The sequence below is a fragment of the Pagrus pagrus genome, assembly GCF_965226575.1.
Source record: "Pagrus pagrus genome assembly, chromosome: 20".
Lineage (NCBI taxonomy): Eukaryota > Metazoa > Chordata > Actinopteri > Spariformes > Sparidae > Pagrus > Pagrus pagrus.
The window spans coordinates 12,087,799-12,103,387 of record NC_140207.1 but is presented as its reverse complement, the minus strand read 5'-3'; the positions used below and the strand labels follow the sequence as shown (position 1 = coordinate 12,103,387).

Sequence of the window (15,589 nt, the reverse complement as noted above, 5' to 3'; positions counted from 1 at the left end):
GAAAAATAATCATCAAAATCACCATGAAGAGACTCATTAGAATGTCATTAAATGATTTATTGAGACACCAAGCTGACTTTGACCAATGAAATTGGACCTCATCCCAAGGCGCTTTCATATCAATCACTGTTAGTCCATTACAAGTACTTCTTCAACAGTTACTAGCACAATGGTCCTCTGTCAGTGGAGTTATTCAGCCCCAGTCCCTCTTGCTATTAACAGTATTTTGACCACAAATCAGCTGTTTCCTATTTGACTTTTTTCAGAGAAATGTAATTCGACAGGTTTCATCAGTGCAGTCAAAGTTTCACAACCCAATCGCCAGAATAAATGTTAGCAATGCACATTTCTGGAACTGTGACAAATCTTTACATTTCTTTACGTTGCAACTTTTCGTCTTCTTTAGGTTTGTCTTTTATTTTATGTTGTGACAACGCTGTGCTTAAAGTCTGGTTACGTTTAGGCACAAAAAAACACACAGGTTTAGGAAAATATATTTTGGTTTACCTGGTTCTATTGCCTCAAACATGACAAGTTTCCTGGCATCTTGTTGAAAATGCCTGGCTTTATTACCACTAACAGGGGTGGAAAGTTATCAAGTTTTGTTGCCACTAACATGGCTGGGAATTCTCGTTAAAAATACCTGGTTTTCCGCTGCATATTGTCCCGACATCTCATCAAAAATATCTAGTTTTGATGCCACCAACAGGGCTAGAAAATGTCCCAACATCTCAGTGGTCAATCAGTGGTCTCTATTTTGACAGCTGTCTTATATGAAGAGATATGAAAATCAGCTCATATAGATGTGGTGTGATATTACACAGATTGCAGAAATGATGCAAATGACATTTACAAATTAAATGTGTTTCCATGATTTGCAGAAATGTAAAATACCAACATTTTATTCTGGCGACTGGGCTGAGTCTCAATAAACCTCTCATTCATCCACAGCCTGAAAGTAAATCAACTTATCAAGTTATGGCAAGAATCACCTGCCTTACGCAATCATTAGATGAAGTGATAAGGTTTCCTACTCTATGATACAATGCAAACTATGTGGGGAAGCACATACAAAGATTGCCAAGTTTTTTCTAAGCAAACTTTCAACTGCCTGTTGGCCAGGGGTCGCTGGGAGCTGTCATGGGCGTTCCCGTCAGGTTTGTCCAGAGATCAGGTGCGAGTGGAGGAGTCTCGCTGCGGGAGGACGAGCACGCAGTACTGCAGCGTTGCGACGGTGAGCCGCAGCCAGGTGCAGCACACCGGCCTGTTCCGCTGCAGATACCGGCACCGAACCCGAAAACAGACCTCCATCTATGTATATGTCACAGGTAAGAAGACACTGCTGCTGCCCAAGAGAACAACTTCTTTTCTTTTCTCTGGCACTCGTTGAGAAGGCCCACACTCCTTCACCCCCTCATGCTTATTGTTTATATCCCCAGGTTAAACAGGATGTGGTGGGTGCTAAATACAGACCAATGCCAGAGAGCCAATAATATCTAAACACTGTTTGTCCCAGCAACACATCCTTCTAGATGACTCTGGCACAGTTTCACCCACCCCCCCCTTGACTCCCCTGCCTCTCTTTTCTCAGCCCGGGACTACCTCCCTGTTGTCTATATATAAATCCTTTTTTACTTTCGTTTACGTGCTACCTCGAGGCCAGGAATAGCCCAGCTGCTGAAAGGCTCAGGCCTGGGCAGAGTTTCCCAGGGCATCAGCCTTATCTGCTCTGCTCAGCCTTGCTTGAAGCATCCTGTGCTTGGGGGAGGGAGGGGAAGGGCTCGAAGGGGGTGTGCTGGGAGGGGATGTCGCTGTGTCTCTAAAAGGTGGCGGCGGGGAGGTGTGTAGAAGTGTTTGTGTGTGTGTGTGTGTGTGTGTGTGTGTGTGTGTGAGAGGAGCTGAGAAGGATAAGATGAAGGCCAGTGGCTCAGTGGTATCCAGGGGCAGAGGAGGCGCGATGTCTGCCCAGCCCGCTCCTCCCTGTCCTGCAGGGTGACGCTGATCGGGCTGGGCTGCACCGGGCAGGGAGCCGGGCTGGATGCCAGGGTCACAGGGCACGCTACTGTTTGGCCAACAGGACCCTCGGGGGCCATCAATCGCTCAGGTCACCATGTCCATTAAGCGTCAGACTTGGCCCGCGGCTCTGCTCAGACGTTGCCTCCCTCCCCGAGTCCTCTATTAGGAATCAAAGCGAGAGAAGGAAGCCCTCAGTCCGCTAGTCCTTGGGGTACTTTTGTTCGAATGTTCAGAGATTTGCTTTCCTTGAATAACACCCTACGGTAACAAACAATACAGTGAGCAACACCCACACTTTTCAATGGCACAGGACTCATACAGTAGTCGAGCTGGGAGGAGAAAGCACAGCGAGGCCGTTTGATTACTTCTAAACAATCTGTGTGTTTATTGTTGACTGCAGGCAGTCATTTGCTGAATGGGTATTCAATGAATGGGTGTGTATATTTAGGAGTGTGTCTTGTTTGTTTTTGTTTGTTATTGAGATTGATACTTGGATGTGTGTGTGTGTGTGTGTGTGTGTGTGTGTGTGTGTGTGTGTGTGTGTGTGTGTTTGTGAATATAGGCTGCTGATTGTTTTCTTTCCTTTCTGTTTGAAATCAGCAGGCCAGTTCAGGGAAAGTGATTTAAAAAAAAAAAACATATTTCACTTAATCAAGGAAGTAATTTCACCTGGGATGGCAGGACACGTCTCCTTCACTGTTTCAAAATCTTATTTTGTTGTTTCAGGTTGATTTTCTTACTAAAATCTCCCTGAACATCGTCCTCCTCCTGAGTTGCTAATAATGTCGATTCACTCTTGTGAGTCATCTTTAGCTATTATCTTGTGCTAAAAGCAGCAAACTGGGTTATGACTCCCAGTCCATTTACATGTTGCCCTACCTTTATGGTGAAAGGTACTGAGCCTGAGAGGAATACCTGCCTACAGGACAGAAAAAAGGAACTTCGGTTTCGTCCTTCAGGTTAAAAGAGAAACAGCAAACAAAGAAAGCATTGAAAGATGAGATAGTAACTCACAGTGCTCCAAGTAGATGATAAATATTGATTTTATCAGTCAGTGTTTTGAGTTATTTGCCTCTCAAAGACATTTCTTCCTCCACCCTAACAGAAATGAAAGTGAGCTGACTGATTTAGCCTTAAGTAAACACAACAGCAGCACGTCTTTCCTGACACTGTGTCATTGTGAAACTTTTCAGTGGAACATCTCTCTACACAAGAGATATTTTCTCATGTTACATGTTGGCGTTAACATCTGTGGATTATCCAGAGTAACCAGGTCCCGGTTACTGTGAAGAGATTAACCTTATTCACTTACTGGCAGGAGGCAGAAATATCAAAAATGAAACAAGAAGTCGATTAATTTAAGTCGGGAAGTTTGTTTGCAATCACTTCTATAAATGATTAATCATTTTTGCACATCTAAGGCCAAGTGGCAATGTCCCTAATAGGCTTTGTTTATGCATTTATTTGACATGCTTATTATCTGTACCATATGTGTCCCTGACCGCAGTGTTTGGGTTTCAGACAGCCAGCAGCCATTTGTGGACCATCCGGGTATGAGCCCAGATGTGTTGTACATGAAGGAGAAGCAGCCGCTGGTCATCCCCTGCCGGGTCACCCACCCGAATGTCACCACCACACTGGTCAAGGTCAGTGCATGTGATTTAATCCATGTTGAATATACACACTCATGTCCTTCTCTGCCCAATCACACCACTCACCTTCTATGCACATCATCACTTGTCCCACTTTTTTTTTCCCCCATCGGGGCTCACATATGCACAGAATGCAGAGTCCCTCTCCAGATCGTTCACATTGTTCTTATCTTGGCAGCCATTACTCTGTGGCGTGTGTGTCCGTTTGTTTGTGTCCGTCTGCGGATATGTGTGAAAGTGTGTGCGGATATGTTTGTGAGTGTTGGTGCTTGAGTGCTGAGTGAGGGGGTGTGTGGACAGTGTTACTCTGAGTGCGAAGAGGAGTGTTTAGAGCGCTTGTTGTCTGCATGTGTGTCTGTTTCTGCTTTGTGTGAGTGTCTGTTGAGGTGTAAATGTTATTTACGTCTGTCTGCGTAAATCTGCAAGAAACCCTTCCAGTCAGAGATGCCCCTTTCTTTACTGCCTTTTTCCGATGGCGCGGCGCCCTTAGCGTCCTGTTGGCGCTGTTTCTACCTCTGGAGACAGGACATGAGGTCTGGAGTGCCCCTTTGGCCCCCGGCCAGCACCACTTCCCACATCTCGCCCTCCACCTCTTGTAGTAGGAATCCTGGCTGCCAACTTCCCCCGACTGATACTTAAAACAGCTGGTTAGCCTGGTGGAGGAAGCAGAGGTAGCTACTGTTGGCCCCAACAGATCAAAGTACAGTCCATTCTCTTTAATCACGAACGCTGATCATTAGTATGATGGCTTGTGCGTCACTGTAGGAAGCTTATTGTGGTGTTACTACAATAGAGTAGTGGTAAAACATACAGAAGGCTCTAGACTGGACTGTTTTTGTTGTAACAGATACACAAAGAATAAGAGAAGGAATAAAAGTGTATTAAATGGACACCCCAACAATTAAGTATTGCACATTGATAAAGTTGGAAGACTTTGTAGGAGACAGATTAGAACAGAAAAGTCAAAATTGGTGCAGCAGCGTCAGATTCCTTGCGTACTTCAAAGTTAAAAAATCGCAGGTTCAACATTTCTCATCTACCAAACGCTTCTTTTTAAAATTGTGTATCATCCAAGCAATTAAGTAATGTCACCTAAGTTTTTTTTTCACACTTGACAAATGCTCCTCCAGAGCCAGAGAATAAATTATACAACCATTATCAGTGGCTAAAAAGCACTTGTACAGACTATTAAATTCACTCTGACATGTAAAACCTTGAGTGTCCTTTTAACGGAGACATATTCTGCTCATTTTCAGGTTCATGATTTTATTCTGGATTACTACTAGAATAGACTTACAAGCTTTATTGCTTAAAGACCATACCAGTTTTCTCATAGTGTCCAGTGCTGCAGCACTGTTTTCCCCCTCTGTCTGAAACGCTCTCTTTCAGCTCCTGTCTCTTTAAGCTGAATACCCAGTCTCCTCTGATTGGTCTGCTCACACACGCCTGTGCCAGCACAGCTCACCGTGTCTCTGGTCAGCTCTGTCCTGTTTTCAGCTTCCAGTTAGCTTCATTTCGACCATGGTCTGACAAGGTGTTTCAGGAGCAGTGTTTTCTGTGGGAGAGAGGAGCTCCGGTTGGTCCGGACTTGTGCTTTTCAACTTTCAAGACCTTTTACATGCACATGAACATGTATAAAAAACAAAAATGTAAAGTAGTTGTCTTTTTAATGAAACAGTCCAGGGGTCCTCAGCATTTTTAGGCTAAGGCAGCTGATAGAAAGTCAGCAGGGACCCCCTACTACATATGTTGTTATGCCGCTAGCACCAAAGCCCGAGGATCACCAACCTTATTACAATTCATCCTGAGGCAAACATGAATGTCTGAATTATATTTTATGTCAGTTCATCCAATAGTTGTTGAGACGTTCCACTCAAAACAATAAATATGAACTCTATAGTAGCACCAGAGGGAAAGTCAGGGGATGATCAAAGTCAGAGGGATCAATCAACTGGGAATGTATGGACAAAAATTTCACTGTATTTCAGTTAATAGTTGTTGAGACTTTTTAGTCTTGACCAAAGCGGTGGACACTGAGTATGGCTAAAAAACAAGTGGAAAGCTGCAACAAGTGCAAAGGACAATAGGAACTTGAAATTCTCTGGATTTTGGATCTAGGAAGTGCAACTAAGGATAAACCAGACCCTGTGCAACAAATCCTACAAGTCTCCAAACTATGAATCTGATCTTAAAACAGACATAACTGGACATCATTACGCACACATGTTTTTTTATCCTGCTTCCATCTCCTCACAAATGGCTGGAGCCACAAAGGTAATTAATCTAAAAATAGCTCTCCTCCTCTTCCTTCATCTCCCTCTCCCTCCTCCAACCCTGCGCTGGCCGGTCTGGACCAGGAATCCACTCGCTGTCACAGCCTCTAGAGTGTTTTTTTCCTGGAAGGATTTTGCACTTCGCCTGGATCTCTAATGTGACCCTTGTCACTGGGAACAATACCCAGGAGGCACTGCTTTCTCGCTCTCGCTGTGAAAGTGACCAGGAGGTCCAGGATGACGGGGTCGACCCGGGGTTCCAGTCGAAATGTCTATATCCTGTAGTAACAGGATGCGAGGAGATGGACTGGAGTCACGTTTCTCATATCCTGACTCCTCTGACTCCTTCACTCCTCTGCTCCTTCTCCTGTTTCTCCACCTTCGCATATTTTACATGCAGGTTTGAAGGATGGAGGTGAGAGGGGCAGAGAGGGCACTGAGGGCGCTCAGATTGGGCGTCATTGAGTTCGGGCGGAGGGAAAAGTGTAAGACATCTACTTTACAGGACTGAGAGCAGAGGAGGAGGAGCTCAGTGGCGTCTGAGAGGGTCACCTGACTCTGGGAGGGGTGATATCAGCCAGTTCACACTGGGGGTGCAGGAGAGGACGGAAGTGTGTGTGTGTGTGTGTGTGTGTGGTGGGGAGGTCTACCTGTTCCCCTGGGAGAGGGTGGGAGGCTTCCACTGTGTCACAGAAACTCTAGTAAACATTTCCTCGAGGCTGCCTCCAAGAAAACAACAAGGTTGCACGGTTACACAAGCGTCCACGCCAAGGTAGCCAAGAGTTATAAAAGCCAACACACGCAGCATCATCTACGTTTGACAGATTGTACTCCATAACCGCCATCTTCTTGAGGTTTTCTTTGCGTGACCAAAAGATGATCAGACTCCAAAAGAAACCCAGCGTGAGGTGGATGGTCCATTAAAAACTAAAACCCAGAGTAAGAGGATGGACTAGCTGGATTTGGAGGCCCCGAGTGGCCAGAAAGAAAAAAACAGAACACTGAGGCCGCGTTTTACTTTATCTTGTGAATATGTTTCTTTATTATTTGCTATTTTTAATGTTTTTATGATATCAGTCACTGTGTTCCTGGAGCTGTGATTCTGTTGGTACATTATGTCTGCACCTCTAAGATTTCACTTCAATGGTTAAAGTGTGTCATTGCCACTGTTCTTCTGGTTTCGGTACAGTGACGCATTTGATGGGTGTTGTCTTCTTGTCCTCCTCCAGCAGTTCCCCCACCACAGCCTGAGTCCGGACCAGAGGAACATTATTTGGAACAGCAAGCAAGGCTTCACCATCCGAACTCCCACCTTCTTTTACATCGGCCTGTTCTTCTGCCAGACAATCACTGACGGCGTCACACACAAGTCACGTGTATACTTCGTACACAGAACGGGTCAGCTGCGTATAAATTCACTTTAGATACAAAACAAATCAGTGTTTTCTAAGTGAAACCTCCTGTCCATTTTGTCTTTGTATCAAATTTCCTATATTTCTTCTTTCCCTGTCACAGTGAGTAACATCATGGACGTGTATCTGAACAGCAGTGGACCAGTGCAGGCCCTGAAGGGAGAGAGACTGGTCTTGAACTGCACTGCCACTGGGGAGCTGAATACCAGAGTCAACATCACCTGGGATTACCCCGGAAAGGTCAGTCCTACATTAAAGTCTGTGGAGACTTTGTATGAAGCAGAAAAGCACAGGTTTAGATGACAAACGACCTTTGACAGAGACTGAGCAGGAGTGTGTTATTCTGTTACCTTCAGAGGGTCTGTTTTATCTGAAGTTTGATGGCACGCTGGTTAAGTTTCCTTTCTTTTTGTAGATATAAAGCTACTATTTTAAAAGTTTATGTGAGCAAAAGTCAAATGTTATCCAAGTAACTGTTAGATTTATTTTACCTCCACCAAGGCCCAACATTTCCCCTTTAATTTAATTGGCTCAATCCAATATCAAATAATGCATTAAATCAGCTCAAATCACCTTGCAATGTTCAAGAAAGTGAGGAAAAACTCCTGGATGCGTCCCTTTATCCGCACCAAAAGTTAATTGGGTCTATTCTGGGCTGAGACCCATCCTCCATCCAAGTTTGGTGGAAATCTGTTCTGTAGTTTTTGTGTAATCCTGCTGACAAACCAACTAACACAGTTGAAAACATAACCTCCTTGGCGGAGATAAAATATGTATCTTTCACTTGCTTTCAAAACAAATGCAAGTTCCAACCAGATCAAGATCTGTAGACAGGAGGCGGTGGTGCTCAACAACTTTTGTCCACAGCCAGAATCAACAAAACAGTTTTTTGTAGTAGCTTTGAGTTGCAAAGGATAGGATCTCAGTAGCAGTGAAGTCCCAGTACTGTACCACTTTATGATCTACAGTATGGCTTTAGGGGTTATTAGTTGTGACTATGACTTCCTCATTGTTTAATAAATCACTTATTAAAGCTACATAGATTAGTGAGAAGTTATTTTTAAAGACAACTCTTTGGGTTTCAGGTTGTAAAATGCATCATAAACTTGCTGGATTGGAGGATTATTGCAGTTTGACTACATAACTACAGAGCATCTTGTGTATTATTAACTATTTATCATTTACAAGTCTGGATTTGACAGATTATTGCGGTGAAATAAACCCTTTAATAAGGACTCACCCGCTCTCAGCCCATCAAGTAAATCACTGATAAGGCCTGTTGGTGTCTCACTGTCTGATACTGGAGTTGTAAATCAGTGGATTCTTTGTTTTTCTTGTTTTGTTTATTAATTCAAGAAGAAATTCAGTTAATAGATTTTCAGTAAACGAAACTCCCACCTCCTATTGTTCGCAGCTTTTCAAAATAAATGTTAACGACACAGGGGTGAGCCTTCAGTGTTAATGCCGTGGCTTTTTCTCCTCTCCACCTTCAGGTTAACAACACCGGCTTCACTTCCAAGAGGCTCCTGAAACACCGAACGCACATGTTGTTCTACAATATTCTGACCATCCCGAAGCTCCAGCGTTCGGACCGAGGCCTCTACACATGCCGCGTCACCAGCGGGGAAAATACCAAACAGCAGAAAGTCACTGTTACTGTCTTTGGTGAGTGTCTTTCTAGGAAACGTATTGACATTTAGATTCATCAACCGCAGCCATTTTGGACAGATTACTCATTTACACTTTCATATTTCCTGATGATTTCTTCATGTGTTTCATCAACTGAGAGGTGGATGTATGTCACAACAATGATCACACTTCTCCATTCACTCTCTTAATCTTACGCAACAATTTCCTCAATTTCAGACCGCCCATTTATCCGCCTGAAGCCCAGACACGAAGCTGTGATGGAGGTGCAGGCAGGACAGAAATCTTACCGAATCTCTCCCAAACTACGAGCGTTCCCCGCCCCTAAAGTCATCTGGTAAGAGATCACCTTGATCCTTGAAATCACACCTGACAGAGATTTGTCTGTTTATTCCCCCTTTTCTGCCTGCCTTTCTTGATGTCTATATAAAACCTGTCTTCAAAAGTTTAAAATGTGAGATAGTTAATTGTTGAGTCTCAGTCCCAGGTTGTCAAATACTGACTGGTGGACTTCCTATTACAAAGTCAGTATTTGTGACTCAACAATCAACTATTTTTCTCCAGAATCTCTCACACGCCTTAAATCTATTTTAAGCACCGACTCCATGTAAATGTTTACTTGAGCAACCAAGCATTACTCATCATATTTCGTAATCTAAGTGTTATAGTGTGATGTTAAATTCTGATTAATTTTCCTACATGAAGCTTTTAGAGTTTATGGAGAAAAATGATTTTGAAATGATGTCGACTCTCCTCACCAAACCTTTTTTTTTCCGACAGGTTGAAGGACGGCAAGGTGGCAGCGGACCAGTGCTCCAGATACCACATGGAGGGAAATTCCCTGGTGATCCGGGACGTAGCAGAGGAGGATGCTGGGAAGTACACTGTCCTGGTACAAATCCAGGAATATGGACTCTTCCAGAATCTCACACTCAGACTTGTGGTCAATGGTGAGAAGCTCTGGTTCAATTATCCACCCACCATCCCATTTCTGCTCCGTCTTTGACTCCCCGCAGTGATTAAACCTTGCTCTTGTGTGTGTGTGTGTGTGTGTGTGTGTGTGTGTGTGTGTGTGTGTGTGTGTGTTTGTGGGTTTCTCGTCTGACAGTGAGTCCTCAGATAGGGGAGAAAGCGGTGTCGTTGCAGGACCCGGGCTCAGTGCCACGAGGGAGCAGACAAGCACTTCACTGCACATCCCACGGGGTCCCACCTCCACACATCCAGTGGCTGTGGCATCCCTGCCCGTCCAAAGGCCTGTAAGTAGCTCAGACTAAAAAAAACTAGAAAAGAAACTAGAAATGAGCCATAAACCATCGGAAAATAGAAACCGAAATCGAAACAGAAACTCAAACTAGGCGAAATATGGATAATCTAGAGCATACAGCAAAACTGAGCTCTCTTTGATGTTGACACCAATAAATGAAATTTTATAAACTCAATATATTGTAACAAATAAAACTGCAGTATGCAAAGAAAAGTATGCACAGAAAAAAAGTAGAGCTTATTTGTTGATATTAATTTAAACTCGGTATATTTTAGACACATTTTGGCTGCAAAGGCTAAAAGTAATGTAAATACTATTATGCATTATACGAAAAAAGATGTCTTGTTTGTTTTATGTTATGTGGCGTGTGTGCGTGTTTGAGCGTGTGTGTGTGTGCGATTTTGAAAAACGAGACATGTTTTGTCTATTTCAGCATGTGTTCAGACAGCGTTTCCTTCTTGTAACCAGAACAGATGCCTTTGGGGGCCTTTCATGTGCGGGAATGTGTGAAAATGTGTGTGTGTGTGTCTGTGTGTATGCACCCATATAATGTGTTTGTGTTTCATCGTGTCTGTGTTTATATGTTTGCTTGCTTGTGCAACTCTTTCCCCATATGTTTGTTCTCTTACTGTCCATGTGATCTTTTCCATGTTTGTTTAAGTGCATTCAAATGCATAGCCTCTGTGTGTGTCAGTGTGTGTGTGTGTGTCTGTGTGTCTGTGTGTGCGTGCGCGCGTGTGCTACATTCACAAACACAAGTACACAGTGTATCTCGGACTTGAAAGGACAGAGAAAAAAAACACACTTCAATAGAAGCCAGTTCCGTGTTCTCAGTCACGATTTGTTGGTTTCCAAATCAAACGCTATGATTTAATGAATTTCCTGTCCAGGACGCAGGGTGAGAGGCCTGTTTATTATTGTGATTGCACACCGCATCCTGTGATGCTTTTTCTTATATCTGACACACACACTATATATAAAGTTCTCATGAGAAATGGCCCAGCCCAGCGATGCCGAGGGACAGTCATTTAGTCAACTCGTGCACACACACGAGTGCTCAAGCAGGCACTTGGCAGAAACATTGATTGAGTTATTCTTGGAGGTCAGACACTTATTGTGTTGCTTATGACCAAGTCAGAAAGGTTAAGTATTACCTGAGAGCACCGCAGCAGCCGCCCATACTCTATTCTCCCTCTGAGACACGCTGACATCATCAGTGTACTTGACCCTTAACCCCGGCACTCACACATGGCGCCATGCCGAGGTGCCTCCAGCGTGGTTTCATCCGTCTGTCTCTGCCAAATGTAATCTACATAATGGACATGAACATGTTGTAGACGAGTATCTGATATTCACTGTTAGACTGAAGCAAGGCAGAGCGATATAAACTCTTCATCCTGCAGAAATGTCAACCTCAGACAATAAATTTAGGTTTTCAGGTAAAAGCTATTTTGAATTTCTGCCGCTGTTGTTCCTCATTATTGTATTACAGTGTAGAAGTACAGTATGTATGATTGTTTTGAGTCACATGCAATCTGCAAATGGAAGAACACAGGCCAAAAAACCTGTGTATTGATTGATCAATGTGGTTAATCACTGCCCGACAGTGAAGTTTAAACTGATGAGTGTCAGATTTCAAAGTTATTTCAGACTTTTTGTCATTGCACAATTTGGCGTAACAGCAAACAAACATCCTGCAAAAAAGTCATTCAAAATTGCATAAAGATTTCTGCAGATCGAATAAGGTGTGCACTGACTCTGCAGCTTGTTACCATGAGGTAATTCAAGTATATTTGCAGAGTAATGTTTCAGCAGATTGCATTTGGCCTCCTCAGTGGTCCTTTGTAAAGCTCTGTTCTGGTTCTTCTCAGTGTCTGTATTGAGTGTGTTTTTAGACCAGTTTGTGGCTGGATCCTCACTAGGCCCTTGTTCTTTGCAGCCCGGCTGCACCACGAGCCTGACGCCGCGCCGGAGGAGGCCCAGGGACAGTGGACCAGGCTGGCCCAGGCTGATGGGGGGCCTCGCGCCTGGGTCCTGGGCCCCACTCCTGGGTCTGGCCCTGGGAACCGCGGCGCTCTTATCTGGCCCGGGCAGGAGGCGCACTGGGCTTCCTGTGCGAAAATCAGAGCGCTTTTCCTCTCGTTGTTTGGCTTCCTCTCCGACGCGAGACGCTTCCCAGCAGCATGATTGTCCCTTCGTCTTCAAACGTGGCACAGTCCGCTTCCTCAAGAGCTTGATCTATTCTTGAGAGCCCCCCCACACACACCCCCAACACCCCCACACCCCTTCCCCCAACTCTGCTGCCCCTCACACATACCTCTCCAGCCCCTTCCCTCACCAGCTCTGCCCTCCACCCCAACCCAGCATCCTCCATCTCTACAGAAGAAAAACTTCCCCTCCACCACCACCTCCACCACACACTCATCAGTGCTTCTCCATGGCAGCCAGAACCCTCAGAGACATTACCAGTGATCCTATGTGATGATCCTGTGCTTGCTAAACTGATGTGGAAAGTGAGGAAAGTGACTTGGAACACTGCTGAGCAGTGAAGACCAGGAGACGCAGGAAACGAGGAGGAAAATAAGCCACATCACTAAGGATATAAGGACACCTGCTTTACTGATTATTTATTTATTTCCTTCATTCCCCCCCAATGTAAATCCCCCCTTGCACCCAGCCATCCTGTAGGTTTATGCTCTTTACATTTCAGACATTTTGAGCCAGAAGAAGTGCAATTCCATCCATCCACCAGCCACATTTCTGGAGCTGCTTTGCTTTGTTTTTTGTGTCCTAGAGTGGTACTATAATGGGTGCATGATCCGTGCCTGTCCCAAGCCCTAATCTGATTCTGACATCCACAAAAGCTGTGAGTTTCTGTTCCGATTTTTAAGCCACTGGTAGAAGGTCAAAATGTGCTCACCTTGGACGGGCGAAACAGGAGAGAGGATGCTATGGGATGCCTTACAGTTCTCTATTAAAAAGACTGATGGTCAGCAGACGCCTACCATGTAGGAAGTCTCCACAGACCAGAGACTATGACCGCTCTCTGTCATGTAATGTCATCCTGTGTCGTCCAGTGTCATCCCATGTCAAAATGTCTTGTTTGTCAAATGATGTCAGTATAACAGCCCTGTTGTCTTTGTATTGAAAGTTCATTCAAATCTAAATGTATGTGCCATCTTAGGAGAATGAGTGCCATAGGTGTTTTAGTAATGTCCATTTCCGTGTGTGTGTGTATGTGTGTGTAAAGCAAGTGTAAGAATGTGCAGGTGTGTGTGTGTGTTTGTGTGTGTGTGTGTGTGTGTGTTTGTCCCATTCTACGGGTGTCTCCCAATGTGATCCATTCCTTGTATACAGATGTTTTATGAGTAATATATGAATCTAATATTTAATAATTTTATACAACTAACTTACATATGACGAATGACAATATTTGCCAGCTTTGTATGAATCTGTTAATATGTATTGAAGTGTTATATCAGTCGTTTGTGGGTCTTTTTGCATTAAACTTTGCTTATATTTGTGTATTGGTTTATACGTCTTCGTGGTTATTTCGGGGTTGAGACAGGAACCGGCAGGGACAGCGGTAAAAGTGTATTTTAGGCAGCGAAACAGGACAGGAAGAAAAGGCAGGAGATGACCCCCACTGATACACAACTGAACAGTTCATTCATATTTCCAGGCGGCTGCTGCTCACCCTGTTGGCAGGCACACACTGTGTGAATGTGACTGTGGTATGAGTGTGTATGTTCATTTTCTGTCGCTAACCACGCTTGTGTCCACACACCCATCCAACTAATCATATTTGTGCGAGTGCAACTTTGAGTAAGAAAGCTTTTCCTGGAAAGCGTGGGAGTGTCGGTGTAATCTGCCCCTGTGTGATGTGTGTGTGTGTGTGTGTGTGTGTGTGTGTGTGTCAGGGCTGTGGTGTCATGCACAGGGTGGGTCATTCGTGCACTAGATGCCAAGAGGAAGAGCAATCAGGGAGCAGAGAGGAACCAACCTCAGGGAGGAGCGCAGGACAGACAGAGAAGGATGACGACAAGGATACAGACAGAGACAGGGAGTAGAGAGGGGCAGCGACACATCCATAAACAGGATCAATGAACAGAGTGGAAACGACAGTTTACAGCGAGGAGGGTGACTAATGTCTCAATAATGAAGCTGCATTCTTCAGATAGATAGATAGATAGATAGATAGATAATCTTGAGCATCATTCACATAATTGTCAACCTTATCAAAGAAAGGAAGCATTTTAACTGTCAAGACAATACCTTCAGAACAGCACAGTATACCTCAGCCAAGAGTTTGTTTGACCCATTAGGCTATTTTCATCATCAATACTTTTTACACATCCGTAACAGTCATACTCACGGTGAGACTTAAGACACTGCACACACAAAAATCAAAGTCCCTCTCACTTACTCATAAAAAAAATAGTTTTTTTTGCTTTATTGCCAAGAATTAGGCCCCACAGGAGAGACAACCGACAATATGCTCATAGTAACCCTTGAAATATGAAGCTGCCTCTAAATCTCACTAATTAATATGTTATATATCTCGTTTGATTAAAGGAGTCATAGTCTTACAGAAGGTTAGCTACTGTAGAAGCAGTAATCCTGTAATCTTAAAAAAAGTGCATTATTTACCTTGAAGTCTTTCCTCTTGCCTGACTGTGTGGCTGCTAGGCAACCAGCTAAGCTAGCTAATGGAGGCAGGGCTGATTGTTAGCACCTCACCACAGACATGCTGCTAGCTATATCTTTTCAACAAGAGACCGAATAAGTGTATTTCCCGCAAAATGTCAAACTATTCCTTGTGCTCTCTTCCCATTGGGTGAGTACTCATTAATAGTTCTCTTTTTTCAAAATAAGGAGGCAATTAGGAAAAGTAGCATCATCATTAGAGATCAAACAATTGAGCTAGCTAGCCTTAGTTGATTTACCGTTGGCTAGCCTGCTAGGTTAATCTATTAAGATAGGCAACATTTCTGGTGATGAACAGTTAATTATGCTGACATTAATATTAGCTGTCAAGCTTCTTGAATGTGAGCAGTGAGTGGTTTCAGGTTTATAAAATGTTAATTGAATATATTTGGGGTTTTGGAGAAAAAATATGAAGACAACATTCTGGACACTGGGAGAATCATGAAACGTGATCCATTTCCTTTATTTTATTGACTAAACGACCAATTAATAAAATAAATAAATCGAGAGATTAATAAATAACCTTAATACTAATCATTGGTTGTGGCCCTAATGTCAGGTTTGAATGAAACGTCTGTACTAGTTAAAATATGATGTGAATTAAGTAACTACACACAT

The 15,589-nt window shown here is 43.8% G+C and overlaps 1 protein-coding gene across 2 annotated transcripts in view; it reads left to right on the top strand.

The window, feature by feature from the left end:
* The window catches only part of flt1 (fms related receptor tyrosine kinase 1), a 34,330-nt gene that overhangs the window by 3,933 nt on the left and 14,808 nt on the right, over window positions 1-15,589 (top strand). Inside the window, exons 3-10 of one of the 2 annotated variants that reach the window (XM_084340398.1) lie at window positions 1,123-1,328; window positions 3,538-3,662; window positions 7,174-7,339; window positions 7,457-7,593; window positions 8,847-9,018; window positions 9,220-9,337; window positions 9,781-9,950; window positions 10,109-10,256. In XM_084340398.1, coding sequence (XP_084196524.1) covers window positions 1,123-1,328; window positions 3,538-3,662; window positions 7,174-7,339; window positions 7,457-7,593; window positions 8,847-9,018; window positions 9,220-9,337; window positions 9,781-9,950; window positions 10,109-10,256 — 1,242 coding nt within the window. Of the gene's footprint in view, window positions 1-1,122; window positions 1,329-3,537; window positions 3,663-7,170; window positions 7,340-7,456; window positions 7,594-8,846; window positions 9,019-9,219; window positions 9,338-9,780; window positions 9,951-10,108; window positions 10,257-15,589 lie in introns of both variants that reach the window. The other variant, XM_084340397.1, reaches the window with a different exon arrangement.